We start from the raw sequence: 22,618 nt of genomic DNA, 5'->3' as shown, positions 1-22,618 counted from the left end.
AAATCAGCCGTGATCTCATTTTTCCTGGAGTATTGGAAGCCAAGGGATGACCCTAAAGGACCATGGATAGGGTGGATAGCCAATGACCTTTTCCTAGGCTGGGGGTGTCCGAAACTAGAGGAAATAGGTTTAAGGTGTGAGGGGAAAAGATTTAAAAGGGACCTGAGGGGTAACTTTTTCACACAGAGGGTGGTGTGTGTAAGGAACAAGTTGCCAGAGGAAGTGGTGAAGGTGAGTACAATTACATTTAAAAGACATTTGGATGGGGATATGAATATGAAGGGTTTAGAGTTATATGGGCCAAAAGTTGGCAAATGGGACTAGGTCAGATTGGAATGTGTGGTCAGTGTGGATGTTGGAATGAAGAGTATGTTTCTGTGCTGTATGACTCTACGACTCTAGAACAGGCTCAATTGGCTGAATGGCCTATTCCTGTTCCTATGTTCCACAAGTCAGAACTGTGATGGAATACCCTCCATTTGCCTGGATCTCAAGAAATATGACACCATCCAGGACAAAGCAGCCCACTTGACTGCCACCACATTTACAAACCTCCAGTCTCTTCACCATTATTGCTCAGTAGCTGTAGTGTCCACCATCTACAAGATGCATTGCAGAAATTCACCAACGATTCTGCGGCAGCACTCCCACCTAGAAGGACTAAGGCAGCAGATACATGGGAACTTTGCCACCTACAAGTTCAGTACCAAGCCACTCACCTTCCTGAGTTAGAAATAAACCAGGGTTCCTGGGTCACAATCTTGGAATTCCCTCTCTAAGAGCATTGTTAATCTATCTACAGCACTTGGACTGCAGCAGTTCAAAAGGTTCAACAATCTTGTCAAGGTGTTGACCAATAAATGATGGCCCAGTTAGCAATGCCCAGGTCCCTCAACTGAATTTATGACTACTGTATATTTCTTAACAATCTCCTATCCGTGCCAGTAATTTACCCTTTACATTCTGATCTTTTATTTTCTCATATAATCTTGGATGTGGCACAGTATTAGATTACTTCTGAAAATTTAGGTACGGTACATCCATTGGTGCCACTTGTCCTCATGTTACAAGCACATTTTACTTGTTCAACAAACCTCAATTGATTGATTAAACATGATTTCCCTTTCACAAAACTATGTTGACTCTTATTAATTACCTTAATTTTTTTTCTAAATGTCTGCTATAATGTATTTAATAACAATTCCCTATAATTGGTGTTAGACTAGGTGGCCTGTAATTTTCTGCTTTCTGTCCTACTCTTTTTAAATTGAGGAGTTACATTTGTTGCTTTCCAATCAAATGGAATCTTCCTCAAATCTAAGGAATTTTGGCAATTTAAAACCAACAGTTTCCCTACAATAGATGTGAGACTCACTGGTCTAGAGTTCCCTGGTCTATTTCTACCATCCTTCTTGAAGAGACATTAGGTGTCCTCCAGTGCTCTGGCACCCCACCCCGTAGCCAGAGAAGGATTAAAAATTTGGGCCAGGAAAGATATTACTGCCAAAGAGGGAGTGCAGTAAAAGTCCACAGACTTATTCTCAGAAGACGATAGATGAGGGCAAAGTGGTAAATATTGTCTACATGGACAAGGTTCCGCAATGTCGACCAGTCAGAAAAGTTAAATCACATGGGATTCAGAGAGAGTTTGCCAAATGGATGCAAAATTGGCTCGACAGTAGGAGATAGAAGGTGGTGGTGGAGGGATTTTTTTTGGAATTGAGGCCTGTGACCAGTGATGTTCTGCATGGATTGGTGATGGATGACTGTTGTCTGTCATTTATATAAATGACTTGGATGAGAAGTTAGGAAACATGGGTTATAAGTTTGCGGATAACAGCAAAATTGGTGGTATACTGGACAATGAAGAAGGTTATCTAAGATTGCAAAGGGATCTTGATCAATTGGGCCAATGGGCTGAGGAGTTGCAGATAGAGTTTAATTTGGATAAATGTGAAATGTTGCATTTTGGTAAGACAAACAATGGCAGGGCTTATACAGATCATGTTAGGGCCGTAGCTATTGTTGTTGAACAGAAAGATTCAGGTACATAGTTCTTTGAAAGTTGCATCATCGGTAATAAAGAAGGCAGTTGGCACACTTGCATTCATTGCTCAGGCAATTGAGTATAGGATTTAGGATGTCATGTTGCAGTTGTACAGGGCGTTTGGAGTATTGTGTACAGTTCTGGTTGTCCTGCTTTAGGAAGGATATTATTAAATTGGAGAGATTGCAGAAAAGATTTACCAGGATCAAAGTTTGGGAGAAGATTTGTAGCTCGGGTGCTCGTTGTTGTGGTTCTGTTTGCCGAGCTGGGAATTTGTGTTGCAGACATTTCGTCCCCTGTTAATTTCAAAAATCACCAATCAGGAATGGACCCGGACCATAGAACAGGCCGTCACCACAGGACAGAACAGGACCACGCACTGCAAAAAAACAGCACTAAAAGAAAAAATGGCCAAGCTAACACACAACAGAGAAGTCACCACAACCCACACCTGGGTTAGAAACCTCTCCCACAGACAGCTCACAGACACAGAAGGAATAATACTGGCCAAGGGACTCAACTACAGCCACAGGGATGCCAAGACAGCAGACTTCCTAGCAGCACTAGAATGCACAGTCAGGAACAATGGACTGACAGAAGAGACACAACAAACAGTGAGACAAAGTATCATACCTCTGATAACAAGGAAAAGATAAACACATAACCTCAACACCAAGGAGAGGGAAGCACTAAAATCACTAAGAAATGATAAGAACGTAATCATACTACCAGCAGACAAAGGCAGAATGACGGTCATCCTGGACAAAGCAGACTACATCCAAAAAGCACAACAACTACTTGCAGATACCAACACCTACCAAAAGAGGGAGTTTGACCCCACCCTACAGCTCACCAATAAGATAAACAACACACTGAGGAATCTACAAAAAATGGATAGATAACCAGGTTTGACCTACAAAGAATGAAACCTGAAAGCAACAAACCCTCAGATTCTATGGACTACCTAAAGTGCACAAACCAGACTTCCCACTCAGACCCATAGTATCACTACCAGGGACACCATCACACAAACTGGCTAAAGAACTACACCAGAAACTGAAACACCTTATCAGCGGATCCAGACACTCGATACAATCAACACAGGAATTCTTGGACATCATCAGAAATATACACACAGACAAGGAAGAAACCATGGTCTCATTCGATGTAACGGCACTGTTCACCTCTATTGACAAAACCCTAGCCAGAGAAACAATAGCCAACCTGCTGGACATACAGAACAGATAACAGGACGTTGAACCTATCAACAAAGACGGCATACTCAAACTACTGGACCTGTACCTCACAACATACTTCACATTCAACAACCAAATATAGGAACAAATCAACGGCACACCCATGGGCTCACCCATCTCTGGACTCAGAGCACAAGCGGTAATGCAAAGATTAGAACAAACAGTCTTACCGCAAATTCAACCCAAAAACTCTGGGTCAGATATGTGGATGACACCTTTGTAATCATTAAAAACACAGAAATAGAGAACACACACAGCTAACAACCCGCATCCATGAACACCAACTAGCCACGAAACGACACGACCAGCTATCCTTAGTAGCCACACACGCAGATGACAAGCAACATGAATTCGACTGGGACAACACTACTATTATAGGACAAGCCAAACAGAGAGCAGCCAGGGAATTCCTAGAGGCATGGCATTCATCCACAGATTCAATCAATAAGTACATCGACCTGGATCCAATATACTGGCCACTGCAGCGGACAGCTGGAACAGAGAACCGGAAGCGGCAGATTCAAACCACTACAAATGCCGGAGGAAAGATCACAGAAGTGCTTCACAGGAGGCTCCCAAGCACTGAGGATGTCACCTAGACAGGGGACGAAACGTCTGCAACACAAATTCCCAGCTCGGCGAACAGAACTACAACATTTACCAGGATGTTGCCAGAACTGGAGGGTTTGAATTATAAGGATAGGTTGGATAGGCTGAGATTTTTTTTTACTGTAATATAGGAGGTTGAAGGGTGACCTTATATAAGAACAAACAAAGAACAAAGAAAATTTACAGCCCAGGAACAGGTCCTTTGGCCCTTCAAGCCTGAGTCAATCCAAATTTACTGTCTAAACCTGTTGGTCAAGTCCAAAGCATTTGTGTCCCTCTGCTCCACATGTACTCATGCATCTGTCCAAATGCATCCTAAATGAACCTCCCGTGCCTGTCTCTACCACCTCTGCTGGCATGCGTTCCAAACGCCCACCGCCCTCTGTGTGAAGTACTTGCCGCATGTATCCCCCTTAAACTTTCCACCTCTCACCTTGAAAGCATGATTTCTCGTTATTGAATCCTTCACCCTGGGAGAAAAACTTGTCTCTACCACCCTGTCCATACCTTCATGATTTTGTAAACCTCAATCAGGTCCCCCCTCAATCTTCTTTTTTCTAGTGAAAATAAACCTAACCTACTCAACCTCTCTTCATAACTAGCACCTTCCATACCAGGCAACATCCTCGTAAACCTTCTCTGCACACTCTCCAAGGTGTTCACATCCTTTTGGTAAGGTGGCGACCAGAACTGTACACAGTATTCTTAATGCGACTGAACCAATGTCTTGTACAATTTTAACATGACTTGCCAGCTCTTATACTCAATACCCCGTCCAATGAAGGCAAGCATTATAGATTTATAAAATCATGAGGAGCATAGCTAAAGTGAATAGCAAGGGTTTTTTTTCTCTAGGGTAGGGGAGTTCAAAAGTAGAGGACATATTTTTTACGTGAGAGGAGAAAGATTTAAAAGAGACCTGAGGGGCATTTTTCTTTCACACAGAGGGTGATTCATGTATAGAATGAACTGCCAGAGGAAGTGGCAGATGGAGGCACAGTTGCGACATTTAAAAGACATTTGGACAGGTACATGAATAGGAAAGGTTTAGTGGGATAAGGGCCAAACACAGGCAAATGGAACTAATTCACTTTGGGAAACTTGGTCTGCATGGACAAGTTGCACTCAAGGGCCTGTTCCCATATTGTATGACTGTAGAGGGTTGTGAACATTTGGAAAAATCAATCATGGAGGGCTGTGATGGTTAGTGTTCGAGTATGTTTATGGTAGAGAGTGCTAGATTTCTGACTACCAGGAGCATGCAGGGTTCTGGGGATGGGGTGGTTAAAAGGCCTTAAATGATTACATTGAATGGCTGGTCGGGTGCCTATATGCCATGCCACAGGGCCATGTTGTGGGCTATGGGCTTAGTGCAGGAAAGTGGGACTAGTGTAGATAGTAGAATATATTCGGCAGTACAGATTCGATGAGCCGAAGATACTGTGTGATTCTATGAACAGACCTGTGAGAAAAGTTACTGCCCATGAAATAAAAGAGACAGGAGCAATGTAGCTAGAAGGACTATATGGCCTACTCTTGCTCCTACCCTTATGTTCTTAGGTAAATAACAACATTGTCACAGTCAAACAATCCGTGGTGGGAATGGGATTGAAGATACTCTGGAAGTATTTCAGCAGAATGACTGTTAGAGGCAGGAGTTGGCCCTGCTTGGTGCATGCTCCCATGTGGATAATCAGCACCTACAAACTCAACAGTATCTACAAGACATTTGCTGTGAAATAAAATTAACAATCTGAGAATGTGTGTGATGCTTACCTCTCCATAGCCACTGTAATCCAATTCTATCAGTTCAAAAGCTGCTAGCAGTTCACCACCCATTGTCTGGCCTCTGTAAATGTCATGAAACTTTAATGGAGGTCTCACATAACTTTCACCTTGCAGCTTAACGCTGGGAGCTGCGAAAGCTCGTCCTAGGAACTCTGGACTTCCCTGTGTTTATGAGAAAAGACAGTATTACACATTGAATCATTCCAAATGCCATCATTTAAATATCATATGGTGCAGCACACAGCTGCACATTCAAAATGCAACATTGAACAATAGGTAGACTTTCATTGTCCAGTTCACATTCCAGTAGCAGTCACTTTAAAATCAAATGAAGCTCAGAGAACCCATAACTAAAATTACATTGACTAGCATTTGCAGAGTCCTCCCCACCTGTGCTGTACCCCAATGTTTTACACAAACAGATCAGTTCCCATCAATGTTGTACCCCAGTGTCATACAGTGACCGACCTATCCCCACCAGTACTGTACTCTGTTGTACAGGTACAAACCTGTCCCCACTATTATTGATTTGCAGTTTGTAGTGCTCTCTGCAACATCAATAATTGTACAGCAGTACAATGTCTATTCTCATGCAGCAGGGTCGTATTTGCGGTTCTGGTTGATAATTTATTTTCCATGTAGCGGTATTACTCTTTACCCTACTGACAATTCTGCTATTATTCATTTCTGAAACTGCATTAGGCTAAAACTCACCAAACTGTCATAGTCAAAGATATTGATGATGATAATGGGTGGATCCTTTTTCAGTTCATCCTTACTCCCCTCTATCAGGATTTGATCGAACAGCAACATCTCAGACCACAATGGGGAAAGTGTTTCTTCCAGATACTGTGAAATAATTAAAGAGGGAGAGTTAAATTTTCTTTAAGTTCTCAATTTGAATGTCTGTGTAATATATGGAAACAGCAAGACTCTTATGATGCTCATGGGGAAGCTACAAGACTATTTGCAGCATATGCAAAAAATCATATCTAAGATCTGCCATCTTGTGAGATCAAATTGTGAACGGTGGTGGACAATTTAACAACTCACTGCAGGAGAAGTTCTATGAATATTCTTATTAATACAGGAGCCCATCACAACAAAAACAAAGCTCAAGTATTTTCAATCATCTGTTATAGTACAGCAACAATACTAATATCTACTAAACAATATGGAAAATAGCCTAAGTACATCCTGTCACAAAACAGATAAATTTCAATGCAGCTCTTTGCCTCTTCCATCTGTCTATTCTAACTCATTAGAAAAGTAATGGAAAGGATTGTCAGCGGTGCCATAGGCACCATTTTCTCCACAGTAACCTATTGCTATGGCACAGAGACATATAGCTGAACTAAATCAGCGTTTCTACCTCTGTGTTCACAACACAGTAAAATTAAAATCTTCAAAGACTCTGAAAATTGAATGCTATTTAATTAGATTACTTACAGCATGGAACAGGCCCTTCGGTCCAACAAGTCCACACTGACCCACTGAAGTGCAACCTACCCAGACCCATTCCCCTACATTTACCCCTGCACCTAACACTACGGGCAATTTAGCATGACCAATTCACCTAACTTGTACAGTTTTGGACTGTGGGAGGAAACCCGGAGCAAACCCACGCAGACATGGGGAGAATGTGCAAACTCCACACAGAGAGTCGTCTGAGGTGGAAATTGAACCTGGGTCTCGGGCGCTGTGAGACAGCAGTGCTAACCACTGTGCCGCAATGGTCAAAACCAGACTTTTTTGAATAGCCAGTCCCAAACTTTGTGAATGATTAATTCTTAACACCTGTTTGTAGCTTCATGTTGATTGAGTTAATCAAATTGGAAAGGGTAGCTATGATAACAAATTCATAGAATGCATTCAGCATAGTTTCCTACAGCAATATGTAAAAGCTAATCAGGGAGCAGGCTATCTTGGATCTGGTAATGGGTAATGAAGCAAATTTAATAAATGATCTCAGAATAAAAAATCCCCTAGGAAGTAGCACTCATAACATAATTGAATTTAATATTCATTGCAAGAATGAGAAACTTGGGTCAAAAACAATGAAGTGAGGACACAGTAGGCTTAAGTGAACTGGAAAGGTGGATTAGCAGGAATGATAGTGAACAGCAGTGGTAGATGCTTAAGGAGATAATTCATAAAATCAAAAAAAAATGCAAAAACAGTGAGGGCTCTAACACTACTCATTGGCAGTCAGCTCCTAATCCAATTGTAGCCTTGGTCTAAACATGGAGGTGGGTAGCTTCCCTTGACATCAAGGGCTACATTTAATTGAGTCTGGCATCCAGGTACACTCAAAAAACTGGATTCAATTGAGTTAATTGATTATTCAAGTGACTAGGGGGATATCATAGGGGCAGAGATGGGACTGGAGGAGGGAGGAGCTGTAAGACTGAGAAGTTAAAAAAGAATGGTGTCTTGATTTCTTTCTCACCAACTGGCATGGATCCAAAAAGCAAAATTGTAGACTCCTACACTTAATGGACTGCAGCAGTTCAAGAAGGCAGCTCTTCATCACCTTTTCCAGTGTAATTAATGATGGGTAAGAAATGCTGTTCCAACCAGCAATGCCCAAATTCCATGAATGAGGAAAAGATAATCAAGAACCAAGCAATTTGGTGGCACATTTCCACAGGATGAATTTGCCTGCAGTGACTACAAAATCAGGATCTGTGAAATGGAAAATTGTAAACACATGAAACAGGAAAATCCGTGAACAATCATGCTGGGGAAAATACTGCCACATACATTTTAATGCCTTACCTTTTCATAACATGAACTGTTTTGTTTGTTTAAGAATTTTCAAAGCACTGAAAGCTTCCATAAATATTCCATTTTTATATTTCTGTACTTTTGATTGAGGACTGAAAGTGGAAAAGGACTGTTTAAAAAGCCAGGAAATCCGGAAGGGATTGATACATTTTTGAAAGAACCGCAAAACTTATTGTAAGTGGTGTTTAGATTATTGTTTGCTCAAACAGTGGGGACAGTGTGATTGGCTCCCAACCTCTTCGGAGGGAGAAGAGACTGTACAAGAAGGTCAGATTGGACCTGAATTGGAAGGGGACTAATATACCAGCAGGGAGATTTGCTCGAGCTGCTTGGGATGATTTAAGCTAGTAAAGTGGAGCAGTGGTACTCAGGAAAACAGTAAGGAAAGAGATCAATCTGACACTGGTACAGTTGGGAAAAGGAATGAGTCAAACAGTCAGGGCAGGCAGGAACAAAGCAGAGAACAAGATAGGACTGATTAATTAAACTTTATTTCAATGCAAGAAGCCAAACAGGGAAGACAGATGAACCCAGGGCATGGTTAGGAATATGGACTGGGATATCATAGCAAGTACAGAGATATGGCTCAGGGATGAACAGGACTGCAGCTTAATGTTCCAGTATACAAATGATATAGGAAGGATAGAAAGAAGGGGCAAGAAAGGAGTTGGAGTGGCATTTTTGATAAAGGATAACATTACAGCTGCACTTAGGGAGGATATTCCCGGCAATACATCCAAGGAAGTTATTTCAGTGGAACTGGGAAATACGAAAGGGATGATCACCTTATTGGGATTGTATTATAGATCCAATAGTCAGTAGGAAATTGAGAAACAAATTTGTAAGGAGATCTCAGTTCTCTGTAAGAATAATAGGGTGGCTACGGTAGACGATTTTAACTTTCCAAACATAGACTGGGACTGCCATAGTGTTAAGGGATTAAATGGGGAGGAATTTGTGAAGCTTGTACAAGAAGATTTTCTGATTCAGTATGATGATGTACCTATTAGAGAAGGTGCAAAACTCAACCTACTTTTGCGAAGTCAGGCAGGCACGTTACTGAGGTGTCAGTGGGGGAGCACTTTGGAGCCAGTGACTAAAATTCTATTAGTTTTAAAATAGTAATGGAAAAGGATACACTGGATCTATAAGTTAAAGTTCTAAATTGGAGGAAGGCCAATTTTGACAGTACTAGGCAAGAACCTTCAAAAGATGATTGAGGGCAGATATTCGCAGGTAAAGGGACAGCTAGAAAATGGGAAGCCTTGAAAACTGAGATAACGAGAGTCCAGAGACAGTATATTCATATTAGGGTGAAAGGCAAGTCAGGCAGGTGTAGGGAATGCTAGATGACTTGAGAAATTGAAGTTTTGGTTTAAGATAAAGAAGGAAGCAAATACCAGGTATAGATAACAGAGATAGAGTAAATCCTTATAAGAGCAAAAAAGTTGATAAATCCCCACGACCTGATCTGGCATACCCTAGAACTCTGTGGGAAACTAGGAAAGTGATTTCCTGTGGCCACACTCACAGGAATCTGATTCACGAGAGAGGAAGAAAAGGATAACCAGCTCCCATTCCTAGACGTGATGGTACAGAGAACACCGAACGGAGAATTCACAACGAAGGTATACAGGAAAGCCACACACACAGACCAAGTCCTGAACTATGAAAGCAACCACCCCAACACACACAAACGAAGTTGCATCAGGACATTATTCAAAAGGGCCACAACACACTGCAGCACACCTGAACTACAAAAAGAGGAAGAAGAACACCTATACAAGGTATTCACCAAGAACGGATACCCGCGCAATTTCATCAACAGATGCCTTAAGGAAAGACAACGAAATGAGGACATGCCACAACCCAAAGGACTGGCCACACTCCCATACATCAGGAGCATTTCTGAACTGACAGCCAGACTGCTGCGACCACTAGGACTCATAACAGCACACAAACCAACAGCCACCCTCAGACAACAACTCACCAGGACAAAGGACCCGATACCCAGCATGAGCAAAACTAACGTAGTGTACAAAAGCCCATGCAAGGACTGCACAAAACACTACATAGGACAAACAGGAAGACAGCTAACAACCCGCATCCATGAACACCAACTGGCCATGAAACGACACGACCAACTATCCCTCGTAGCCATACACTCAGATGACAAACAACACGAATTCGATTGGGACAACACCACTATTATAGGGCAGGCCAAACAGAGAACAGCCAGGGAATTCCTAGAGGCATGGCACTCATCCACAAATTCTATCAACAGACACATCGGCCTAGACCCTATATACCGGCCACTGCAGCGGACAGCAACTGACAACCGGAAGCGGCAGAGACAAGCCACTATAAATGCCAGAGGAAACACCACAGAAGCGCTTCACAGGGGGCTCCCAAGCACTGAAGATGTCACCTAGAAAGGGGACGAAACGTTTGCAACAAAAACATCCAGCTCGGCAAACAGAACCACAACAAATAATTTTAGGGCCTGAGCACGTTCTCCCATGCTTTTATCCCAAAGACTCACATCAGACATTGTCATCACACGGATTACTACCATAAACAGTGTGGCGCTAGAAAAGCACAGTGAATCAGGCAGCATCCGAAAAGCAGAAGAGTCGGCGTTTTGAGACTAAGCCCTTCATCAGGCTTATGCCCGAAACATCAACTTTTCTGCTCCTCAGATGCTGTCTGACCTGCTGTGTTTTCCAGTGCCACACTTTTTGACTCTGATCTCCAGCATCTGCAGTCATCACTTTGTCCCTGCTACCACAAACAACCCATTGTCAGCTGTAATGGGCTGCATTAGCAGCTACTGAATCTCCCAGTTGAGAGTGTGTTGCTGGAAAAACACAATAGGTCAGGCAGCATCCGAGGAGCAGGAGAATTGATTTTTGGGCCAGAGCCCTTCATCAGGAATCTCCCAGGTTGGTCTTTACCCATTCCTTTGTCTGCACAATTGCTGTTCTTTCACCTAGGCTCCACCGAGATAGCTTTGGCAAATAGAATTAAGGAGAATCCAAAAGGTTTTTACAAATACATTAAGGACAAAAGGGTAACTAGGGAGAGAATACGGCCCCTCAAAGGTCAGCAAGGCGGCCTTTGTGTGGAGCCGCAGAAAATGGGGGAGATACTAAACGAGTATTTTACATCAGTATTTACTATGGAAAAGGACATGGAAGACATAAAATGTAGGGAAATAGATGGTGACATCTTGAAAAATGTCCATACTACAGAGGAGGAAGTGCTGGATGTCTTGAAATACATAAAGGTGGATAAATCCCCAGGACCTGATCAGGTGTACCCTAGAACTCTGTGGGAAGCTAGGGAAGTGATTGCTGGGCCTCTTGCTGAGATATTTGTATCATCGATAGTCACAAGTAAGGTGCCGGAAGATTGGAAGTTGGTTAACGTGGTGCCACTGTTTAAGAAGGGTGGTAAGGACAAGCCAGGGAACTATAGACAGTGAGTCTGACATTGATGGTGGGCAAGTTGTTGGAGGGAATCCTGAGGGACAGGGTGTACATGTATTTGAAAAGGCAAGGACTGATATGTGCATGAGAAATCATGTCTCACAAACTTGATTGAGTTTTTTGAAGATGCAACAAAGAGGATTGATGAAGGCAGAGCAGTAGATGTGATCTATATTGACTTCAGTAAGGTGTTTGATAAGGTTTCCCATGGGAGACTGGTTAACAACGTTAGATCTCATGGAATACAGGGTGAACTAGCCATTTGGATACAGAACTGGCTCAAAGGTAGAAGACAGAGGGTGGTAGTGGAGGGTTGTTTTTCAGAATGGAGGCCTGTGACCAGTGGAGTGCCACAAGGATCGGTGCTGAGTCCTCTAACTTTGTCATTTATATAAATGATTTGGATGTGAGCATAAGAGATATAGTTCGTAAGTTTGCAGATCACACCAAAATTGGAGGTGTAGTGGACAGCGAAGAAGGTTACCTCAAGTTACAACATGATCTTGATCAGATAGGCCAATGGGCTGAGAAGTGGCAGATGGAGTTTAATTCAGACAAATGCGAGGTGCTGCATTTTGGGAAAGCAAATCTTAGCAGGACCTATACACATAATGGTAAGGTCCTAGGGAGTGTTGCTCAACAAAGAGACCTTGGAATGCAGGTTCATAGCTACTTGAAAGTGGACTCGCAGGTGGATAGGATAGTGAAGAAGGCGTTTGGTATGCTTTCCTTTATTGGTCAGAGTATTGAGTACAGGAGTTTGGAGATTATGTTGCTGTTGTACAGGACATTGGTTAGGCCGCTGTTGGAAGATTGCGTGCAATTCTGGTTTCCTTCCTATCGGAAAGATGTTGTGAATCTTGAAAGGGTTCAGAAAAGATTTACAAGGATGTTGCCAGGGTTTGAGGATTTGAGCTGTAGGGAGAGGCTGAACAGGCTGGGGCTGTTTTCCCTGGAGTGTCGGAGGCTGAGGGGGTGACCTCATAGAGGTTTACAAAATTATGAGTGGCAATGGATAGGATAAACAGACAAAGTCTTTTCCCTGGGGTGGGGGAGTCCAGACCTAGTGGGCATAGGTTTAGGGTGAGAGTGGAAAGATATAAAAGGACCTAAGGGCAACTTTTTCACACAGAGGGTGGTACGTGTATGGAATGAGCTGCTAGAGGAAGTGGTGGAGGTTGGTACAATTACAACATTTAAAAGGCATTTGGATGGGTAAATGAATAGGAAGGGTTTGGAGAGATATGGGTCGGGTGCTGACAGGTGAGACTAGATTGGGTTGGGATATCTGGTCCGCATGGACGGGTTGCACCAAAGGGTCTGTTTCCATGCTGTACATCTCTATGACACGATGACTCTATGATTCCACCTATTGTTTACCTTCCCCCTCCCCCATATCATATTCAGCATATATGCTAAATATTTTCCTAGCTAAAATCAATGCTGAAGAAGGGTCACTGGGCCTGAAAAATAAACTCTACTTTCTCTCCATAAAAGCTGCCAGATCTGCCAAGTTTCTCCAGAAATTTCTGTTTTTGTTCTTAATAATTTCTGTTTTTCAGCGGCAACAGCATCTCGAAGGATGGGAGCTTGCCGGGAGCGGTGAGTCGATGATTTGTGCCTTTAAAAACTTACCACGAGCGCAGGAGTCCTCCATTTCTGTTTTTCAGCGGCAGCAGCATCTCAAAAGGTGGGAGCTTGCACCAGGGGCCTGCCAGGAGCAGTGAGTCACTGATTTGGGCTTTTAAATTTGAAGTCAGAGAGTAGAGGCTTCTGGAAAAGGAGGGACTTCTTATTTTTATTTCCGTCCTGCTATATAGGTCAGTATCCTCTACCTTGTAGGGCCTCCCACCCAACCACCTCCTCTAACCTTAAAGACCAGGGACATATCAGGTAAGCGTCTCTTTTTTACTTTGTGACTAGGGGACCAGCAGGGATGGCAGTGCAGGGAGAGCAATGTTCCTCCTGCATGTTGGTTGAGGTCAGGGACACCATTGGTGTCCTATCCAAGTATATCTTCAGGAAGTGCACCCAACTCTCGCTTCTCCAAGACTGTGTTAGGGAACTGGAGTGCGAGCTGGATGAACTTCAGATCATTCGGGAGGCAGAGGCTGTGATAGATAGGAGTTACAGGGAAGTAGTTACTCCTTACGAAGAAGAAAGATGGGTAACTGTTCAAAAGGGGAAAAAACAGTCAGTGGAGGGATTCCTTGTGGTCGTTCCCCTGAAAAACATGTATACCGTTTTGGATACTGTTGAGGGGGACAACTTACCAGGGGCAAGCAGTGGGGCCCAGGTCTCTGGCACAGAGCCTGTCCCTGTTGCACAAAAGGGATGGAGGGAAAGGAGGAGAGTGTTAGTCTTTGGGGACTCAATAGTTAGAGGCTCAGATAGAAGGTTTGTTGGGATCGAATGAGAATCGCGGTTGGTGTGTTGCCTCCCAGGTGCCAGGGTCCATGATGTCTCGGATCGTATATTTGGGGTCCTGAAGGGAGAGGGTGTCCAGCCTCAAGTCGTTGTCCATGTAGGTACCAACAACATAGGTAGAAAGAGGGATAGGGATGTAAGGCAGAATTTCAGGGAGCTAGGGTGGAAGCTAAGAGCTAGAACAAACAGAGTTGTTATCTCTGGATTGTTACTCATGCCATGTGATAGCGAGGCAAGGAATAGGGAGAGATATCAGCTAAACACATGGCTGCAAGGATGGTGCAGGAGGGAGGGTTTCATGTTTTTGGATAATTGGAGCTCATTCTGGGGAAGGTGGGACTTGTACAAACAGGACAGTCTTCACTTGAACCAGAGGGGTACTAATATCCTGGGTGGGAAATTTGCTGGTGCTATTCGGGTGGGTTTAAACTAGCTCAGTAGGGGGATGGGAACCAGAAGTGTAGTTGCAGTGCACAGGAGGATGAGTGTTGGGAGGGCAGGGACAGGATTTCAGGGTCACAGGAACGTGCTGGCAGACAGCAAAGTGGTTTGAAGTGTGTCTACTTCAACGTCAGAAGTATCCAAAATAAGGTAGGTGAGCTCGCGACATGGCTAGGTACCTGGGACTTCGATGTTGTGGCCATTATGGAGACATGGATAGAGCAGGGTGAGGAATGGATGTTGCAGGTTCCAGGGTTTAGATCCTTCATTAAAAACAGCAAGGTGGTAAAAGTGGGGGAGGCGTGGCCTTGTTAGTCAAAGATAGTATAACAGTGGCTGAGAGAATTTTTGATGAGGACTCATCTTCTGAGGTAGTATGGGCTGAGGTTAGAAACAGGAGAGGAAAGGTCACACTGCTTGGAGTTTTTTATAGGCCTCCCCAGAGTTCCAGGGAGGTGGAAGAAAGGATTAGCAAAACTGTTCTGAGTAGGAGTGAAAGGAACAGGGTGGTCATTATGGGGGACTTTAACTTTCCCAATATTGACTGGAAATGTTATAGCTCTAGAATGTCGGATGGATCAGCTTTTGTCCAATGTGTACAGGAGGGTTTCCTGACACAGTATGTTGAAGGGCCAACAAGAGGGGATGCCACACTGGATCTGGCACTTGGTAATGAACCAGACCAGGTGTTTGATTTAGTTGTAGGTGAGCACTTTGGAGAGAGTGACCATAATTTAGTTTAGCAATGGAAAGGGATAGGTACATGCCACAGGCCAAGAGTTATCGATGGGGCAAGGGCAATTATAATGCGATTAGGCAAGAATTAGGATGCATAGAATGGGGTAGCAAAATGCAGGGGATGCAGACAATGGAAATGCGGAGCTGGTTTATGGAACAGATATTGGGTGTCCTTGAAAGGTGTATCCCTGTCGGGCATGGAGGAACTGATAAGGTAAGGGAACTGTGGTTTATTACAGAAATTGCATCTCTTGTTAAGAAGAAGAAGGAGGCTTATGTGTTGACGAGGCAAGATGGTACAGGTAAGGCGATGGAGAGTTACAGATCAGCTAGGAAGGATTTAAAGAGAGGGAGTTAAGAAGAGCAAAGAGAGGACATGAGCAGTCTTTAGCAAATAGAATAAAGGAGAACTCTAAAGCTTTCTATAGGTATGTGAGGAATAAAAGAATGATTAGGGCAGGAATAGGTCCAGTCAAAGACAGAAGTGAGAAGTTGAGTGTGGACCCTGTAGAGATCGGAGAGGTGCTAAATGAACACTCAGGAAAAGGAGAATATTGTAGAGGAGAAGAATGAGGTACGAGATATTAGACTAGAAAGGATCGAGGTTCATTACACATAGGTGTTATCGATTCTAGAAGGAGTGAAAGTAGACAAGTCCCCTGGGCCGTATGGGATTTATCCTAGGATTCTCTGGGAAGCTAGGAAGGAGACAGCAGAGCCGTTGGCGTTGATATTTGAGTTGTGATTGTCTACAGGTTTAGTACCTGAGGACTGGAGGATTATAAATGTTGTGCCATTGTTCAAGAAGGGCAGCAGAGATGACCCAGGCAATTATAGACCAGTGAGCCTTACCTCTGTTGTAGGAAAGGTTTTGGAAAGGATTGTAAGAGATAAGGTTTATAATCACCTAGCAATCAACAATTTGATTTTAGATAGTCAAAATGGTTTCGTCAAGGGCAGGTTGTGTCTCACAAACCGCACTGAGTATTTTGAGAAGGTGACCAAGCATGTAGATGAGGGTAGGGCAGTTGACGTGTTATACATGGACTTCAGTAAAGTTTTTGATAATGTTCCACATGGTAGGCTGTTGGAGAAATTGCAGAAGCATGGAACTGAGGGTAATTTAGCAGTTTGGATTGGAAACTGGCTTTCTGGAAGAAGGCAGCGAGTGGTGGTTGATGGAAAATATTCAGTCTGGAGTCCAGTTACTAGAGGTGTGCCACAGGATCTGTTTTGGGACCACTGCTGTTTGTCATTTTTATAAATGACTTAGGCGCAGGCATAGATGGATGGATTAGTAAATTTGCAGATGACACTAAAGTCGGTGGAGTAGTGAACAGTTTGGAAGAATGTTACAGGTTGCAGGGAGACTTGGATAAACTGCAGAATTGGGCTGAGAGGTGGCAAATGGAGTTCAATGCAGCTAAATGTGAGGTGATACACTTTGGGAAGAATAACAGGAAGTCAGAGTACTGTGTCAACGGAAAGATTCTTGGTAGTGTGGGTGATAGATTTAAAACAGACATCAGAGGAAAGTTCTTTACGCAGAGAGTGGTAAGGGCGTGGAATGCCCTACCTGCCAAGGTAGTTAACTCAGCCACATTAGGGAGATTTAAACAATCCTTAGATAAGCACATGGATGATTTTGGGATAGTGTAGGGGAATGAACTGTGGGCGGCACGGTGGCACAGTGGTTAGCACTGCTGCCTCACAGTGCCAGAGACCCGGGCTCAATTCCCGCCTCAGGCGACTGACTGTGTGGAGTTTGCACATTCTCCCCGTGTCTGCGTGGGTTTCCTCTGGGTGCTTCGGTTTCCTCCCACAGTCCAAAGATATGCAGGTCAATTGGCCATGCTAAATTGCCCGTGGTGTTAGGTAAGGGGTAAATGTAGGGGTATGGGTGGGTTGCGCTTCGGCGGGTCGGTGTGGACTTGTTGGGCCGAAGGGCCTGTTTCCACACTGTACGTAATCTAATCTAATCCAATAGTTCACAGGTCAGCGCAACATTGAGGGCCGAAGGGCCTGTTCTGCGCTGTATTGTTCTATGTTCTATGAGAATGCTAGATTTTTCCAGATAATGATGCTGGACAACCTGAAACTCAAATGATCAGATTGTCCATGTGGAAGATTAGAGGTTTATGTTGTCTGATGCTGCTATAGGAAGAATGTTTTAAACTGGGAAGAGTGCAAAAAGAAAAATTTACTAGAATGTTCCTGAGACGAGAAGGTTTGAGTTATACGTAGAGGCTGGATTTGCTGGGACTTTTTTCACTGGAGCATAGGAGGCTGAGGGGTGACCTTACAGATATTTATAAAATCGAGGCAGGCATAGATAAGGTGAATAGCAAAGATCTTTTCCCCAGGGGAGGGGAGTCCAAAATTAGAGAGCTTAGATTAAAGTGAGAGGGGAAAGATTTAAAAGGATCTAAGGGGCAACTTTATCTCACAGAGAGTGGTGCATATATGGAACGAGCTGCCAGAAGATCTGATAGAGGTGGTTACAATTGCAATATTAAAAAGACATTTGGACAGGTTTGTGGATAGGAAAGATCTAGAGGAATACAGGCCAAACACACGTAAATGGGACTAGCTCAGTTTAGGAAACCTGGTTGGCATGGATGAGTTGGGCCAAGGGATCTGTTCCCGTGCTGTACGATTGTATGACTCGATGACATCTGAGAGAGTGTTGTAAAATAAGTACTTTTCCTTAACACATAGAACAGGCTGCCCTGTTTAGAATACATTTTGAACTAATTGTCTTATCTCCAACCTTCCTTACTATCAGCAATCAGAGGCCATCAACATTATCACAGGACATCCTCACTTCAGGCAGTTTGAACCCTGAATAATGTTGATTTCTCTATGTGTCCTCGTTATCAGAGCATGGTTAATCACTGTTCTTCACACATCTCTAAGCTGTGTTACCACAGTGAAGTAAATGGGAGAGACAACCATAAGAACTCCCACAGCCAGGATAGTGACTTCACCAACACCTTTGACGTTACAAAACATACAAATACATAACTGGGGTCCTTTCTGGGGAAGGTGGGACCTCTATAAAAAGGATGGTCTACACTTGAACCTGAGGGGCACCAGTATCCTTGGGGGGAGGTTTGCTAGTGCTCTTTGGGAGGGTTTAAACTAACTCCGCGGGGGCATGGGAACCAGGACTGTAGCTTTAGGGTACAGGACCTTGAGTGTAGGGAGGTTAGGAATAATGCAGCGATCTCTAAGGAGGGTGCCTGTAACCAGAAAGGTGGATTGAAGTGTGTATACTTCAATGCCAGAAGTATAAGGAATAAGGTAGGTGAACTTGCAGCGTGGGTTGGTACCTGGGACTTCGATGTTGTGGCCATTACAGAGACGTGGGTAGAACAGGGACAAGAATGGCTGTTGCACGTTCCAGGGTTCAAATGTTTTAGTAGGATCAGACATGGGGGTAAAAAAGGGGGAGGCGTGGCATTACTTGTCAAAGACAGTATCACAGCAGTGGAATGGACGATGGAAGAGGACTTGCCATCTGAGGTAGTTTGGGCTGAGGTTAGAAATAGGAAAGGTGAGGTCACCCTGTTAGGTGTTTTCTACAGGCCTCCTAATAGTCCTAGAGAAGTAGAGGATAATATTGCGAGGATGATTCAGGAAAAGAGTGAAGGTAGCAGGGTGGTTGTTATGGGGGACTTTAACTTCCCAGATATTGACTGGGAGAGATATAGCTCGAGTTCATTAGATGGGTCGGTGTTTGTACAATGTGTGCAGGAGGGTTTCCTGACACAATATGTCGACAGGCCAACAAGAGGGGAGGCTATATTGGATTTGGTTCTAGGTAATGAACCAGGCCAGGTGTTAGACTTGGAGGTAGGTGAGCACTTCGGGGACAGTGACCACAACTCGGTGACTTTTACTTTAGTGATGGAGAGGGATAATCGTGCGCCGCAGGGCAAGAGCTATAGCTGGGGGCAGGGAAATTATGATGCAGTGAGGCATGACTTAGGATGTGTGGATTGGAAAAACAGGCTTCAAGAGAAGAACACTAATGAGATGTGGGGAGTGTTCAAGGAGCAGCTACTGCGTGTCCTCGATAGGTATGTACCAGTCAGGCATGGTGTAAAGGGCCTTGTGAGGCAGCCGTGGTTTAGTAAGGAATTGGAGTCCCTTGTGAAAGGGAAGAAGGCGGCATATGTAAAGATGAGGCGTGAAGGTTCAGTAGGGGCGATTGAGAGTTATAAGGTAGCCAGGAAGGAGCTAAAGAGGGAGCTAAGAGAAGCGAGAAGGGGACATGAAAAGTCTTTAGCTGGTAGGATTAGGGAAAACCCAAAGGCTTTCTATAGGTACGTCCAGAATAAAAGGATGACTAGGGTAGGTATCGGTCCAGTCAAGGATAGTAGTGGGAAGTTGTGTGTGGAGGCGGAGGAGATTGGAGAGACATTAAATCAGTACTTTTCATCAGTATTCACTCAGGAACAGGACACTGTTGCTGATGTGAATATGGAATCACAAATAATTAGAATGGATGCCCTGGAAATATGCAGGGAAGAGGTTTTGGGAATATTGGAAAGGATGAATATAGATAAGTCTCCTGGGCCTGATGGCATTTACCCCAGGATCCTATGGGAAGCTAGGGAGGAGATAGCAGAGCCATTGGCCTGGATTTTTATGTCGTCGTTGTCAACAGGAATAGTACCAGAGGACTGGAGGATAGCGAATGTGGTCCCATTGTTCAAGAAAGGGAGTAGGGATAGCCCTAGCAACTATAGGCCAGTGAGTCTGACTTCAGTGGTGGGCAAAGTCTTAGAGAGAATGGTAAGGGATAAGATTTATGAACATCTGGGTAGGAATAACGTGATCAGGGATAGCCAGCATGGTTTTGTGAAGGGCAGGTCGTGCCTCACAAACCTTATTGAGTTCTTCGAGAAGGTGACTAAGGAAGTGGATGAGGGTAAAGCAGTAGATGTTGTGTATATGGATTTTAGTAAAGCGTTCGATAAGGTTCCCCATGGTAGGCTAATGCTAAAACTTCGGAGGTATGGCATTGAGGATACATTAGAGGTTTGGATTAGGAATTGGCTGGCTGGAAGGAGACAGAGGGTAATAGTTGATGGATTATGTTCATCTTGGAGTGCAGTTACTAGCGGTGTACCACAAGGATCTGTTTTGGGACCATTGCTTTTTGTTATCTTTATAAATGATCTAGAGGAAGGACTTGAAAGCTGGGTAAGCAAGTTTGCGGATGACACAAAAGTCGGTGGAGTTGTGGATAGTGAGGAAGGAAGTGGTAGGTTACAGCGGGATATAGATAAGTTGCAGAGCTGGGCGGAAATGTGGCAAATGGAATTCAATGTAGCTAAGTGCGAAGTCGTTCACTTTGGTAGGAATAACAAGATGATGGATTACTGGGCTAATGGTAGGCTACTTGGTAGTGTGGATGAGCAGAGGGATCTTGGTGTCCATGTACACAGATCTCTGAAAGTTGCCACCCAGGTAAATAGTGCTGTGAGGAAGGCATATGGTGTACTGGGCTTTATTGGCAGAGGAATTGAGTTCCGGAGTCCTGAGGTCATGTTGCAACTGTATAAGACTCTGGTGCGGCCTCATCTGGAGTATTGTGTGCAGTTTTGGTCGCCATACTATAGGAAGGATGTGGAAGCTTTAGAACGAGTGCAGAGGAGGTTTACCAGGATGTTGCCTGGAATGGTAGGAAAATCTTATGAGGAAAGGCTGAGGCACTTGGGGCTGTTCTCATTGGAGAAGAGAAGGTTTAGGGGAGATCTGATAGAAGTGTATAAGATGATTAGGGGTTTAGATAGGGTAGATACTAAGAACCTTTTACCGCTAATGGAGGCAGGTGTTACTAGGGGACATAGCTTTAAATTAAGGGGTGGTAGGTATAGGACAGATGTTAGGGGTAGATTCTTCACACAGCGGGTTGTGAGTTCATGGAATGCCCTGCCCGTATCAGTGGTGAACTCTCCTTCTTTATGGTCATTTAAGCGGGCATTGGATAGGCATTTGGAAGTTATTGGGCTAGTATAGGTTAGGTAGGATTCGGTCGGCGCAACATCGAGGGCCGAAGGGCCTGTACTGTGCTGTATCCTTCTATGTTCTATGTTCTATGTCTAAATCAGAAGCAAAGTTGTTGATTCAACTCTTCAAATTTGCTCTACCATTTGATAAAATTATGGATGATCTGATGACTACACAAACTCTTAATAACCTTCCACCCCCTTGCTTATCAAGAATCTCTCCATCTCTACCTTAAAAAGATACAACAACTCTGCTTCCACCTGCCTTTTGGGGAAGAGTATTCCAAAGGCTCATAAAGTATCAATCATAGAGGATAAATTATTGATAAAAGATAAAGGATAGATCATAGAATATAGGTCATACAGAATAAAGATTAGATCTTAAAGATCTTAGCCAGGTCTAATAATCATTTGTATAATACCCATCAAAATGTTCAAATTCTAGCATCCTGGATCGAAAGAAGAGATCATTGTGCATTTCAGGGGACCAACCTGATACTTCTTTCTTTCCTTAATTGTTTATAATTTACTCTGTTCTAAATAGTTCACAGTTTGAAACTCACTCCTCCTTAAAAATAGTGCTGAAAGATCATATTGGAAGTCCAAAATTCTTCAAGTTTAGCCAGCTAAAACCAAGACTCTCGCAGGACTTGTCAATATCTCTCCAGCTGACAGATGGTTTTACAGCAGCCAAAGGGAATAAAATCAACAGTCTACAATACTGCACGTCCCATTGGTTTAGCTTAGTATATCTGTAATGAGACTTGATGTGGAGCAAATTTGATCTCAAAGGTTTCCATTAACATCACACAAAAGTCACTAAAACAAACAACGCCAAACAAAAAAATGCACATTGTCAAAAATTAATTGAAGTTTCTTACCCTGGTTGATTGACATTGAGTTGAAAATACAACTCTTGCAAAAGTGTCAGATAATCCAGTATCATCGGCTGCAAGGACACCTCGAGCTTGATACATGTGGGCTCGCAACTGGAAATAACTACTGTCTATTAGCAGA

The 22,618-nt window shown here is 43.5% G+C and overlaps 1 protein-coding gene across 2 annotated transcripts in view; it reads right to left on the bottom strand.

Moving 5' to 3' along the window:
- Positions 1-22,618, bottom strand: part of fer1l4 (fer-1 like family member 4) — a 355,704-nt gene that overhangs the window by 193,185 nt on the left and 139,901 nt on the right. For both annotated transcript variants that reach the window (XM_060836605.1, XM_060836606.1), the window contains exons 21-23: positions 22,483-22,607; positions 6,415-6,549; positions 5,689-5,862 (exon numbers count right to left, since the gene is read on the bottom strand). In XM_060836605.1, coding sequence (XP_060692588.1) covers positions 5,689-5,862; positions 6,415-6,549; positions 22,483-22,607 — 434 coding nt within the window. The remainder of the gene's footprint in view (positions 1-5,688; positions 5,863-6,414; positions 6,550-22,482; positions 22,608-22,618) is intronic.

The sequence above is a fragment of the Hemiscyllium ocellatum genome, chromosome 15 (assembly GCF_020745735.1).
Source record: "Hemiscyllium ocellatum isolate sHemOce1 chromosome 15, sHemOce1.pat.X.cur, whole genome shotgun sequence".
In the NCBI taxonomy this organism is placed as follows: domain Eukaryota; kingdom Metazoa; phylum Chordata; class Chondrichthyes; order Orectolobiformes; family Hemiscylliidae; genus Hemiscyllium; species Hemiscyllium ocellatum.
This window is presented reverse-complemented; position numbering and strand designations above follow the sequence as displayed.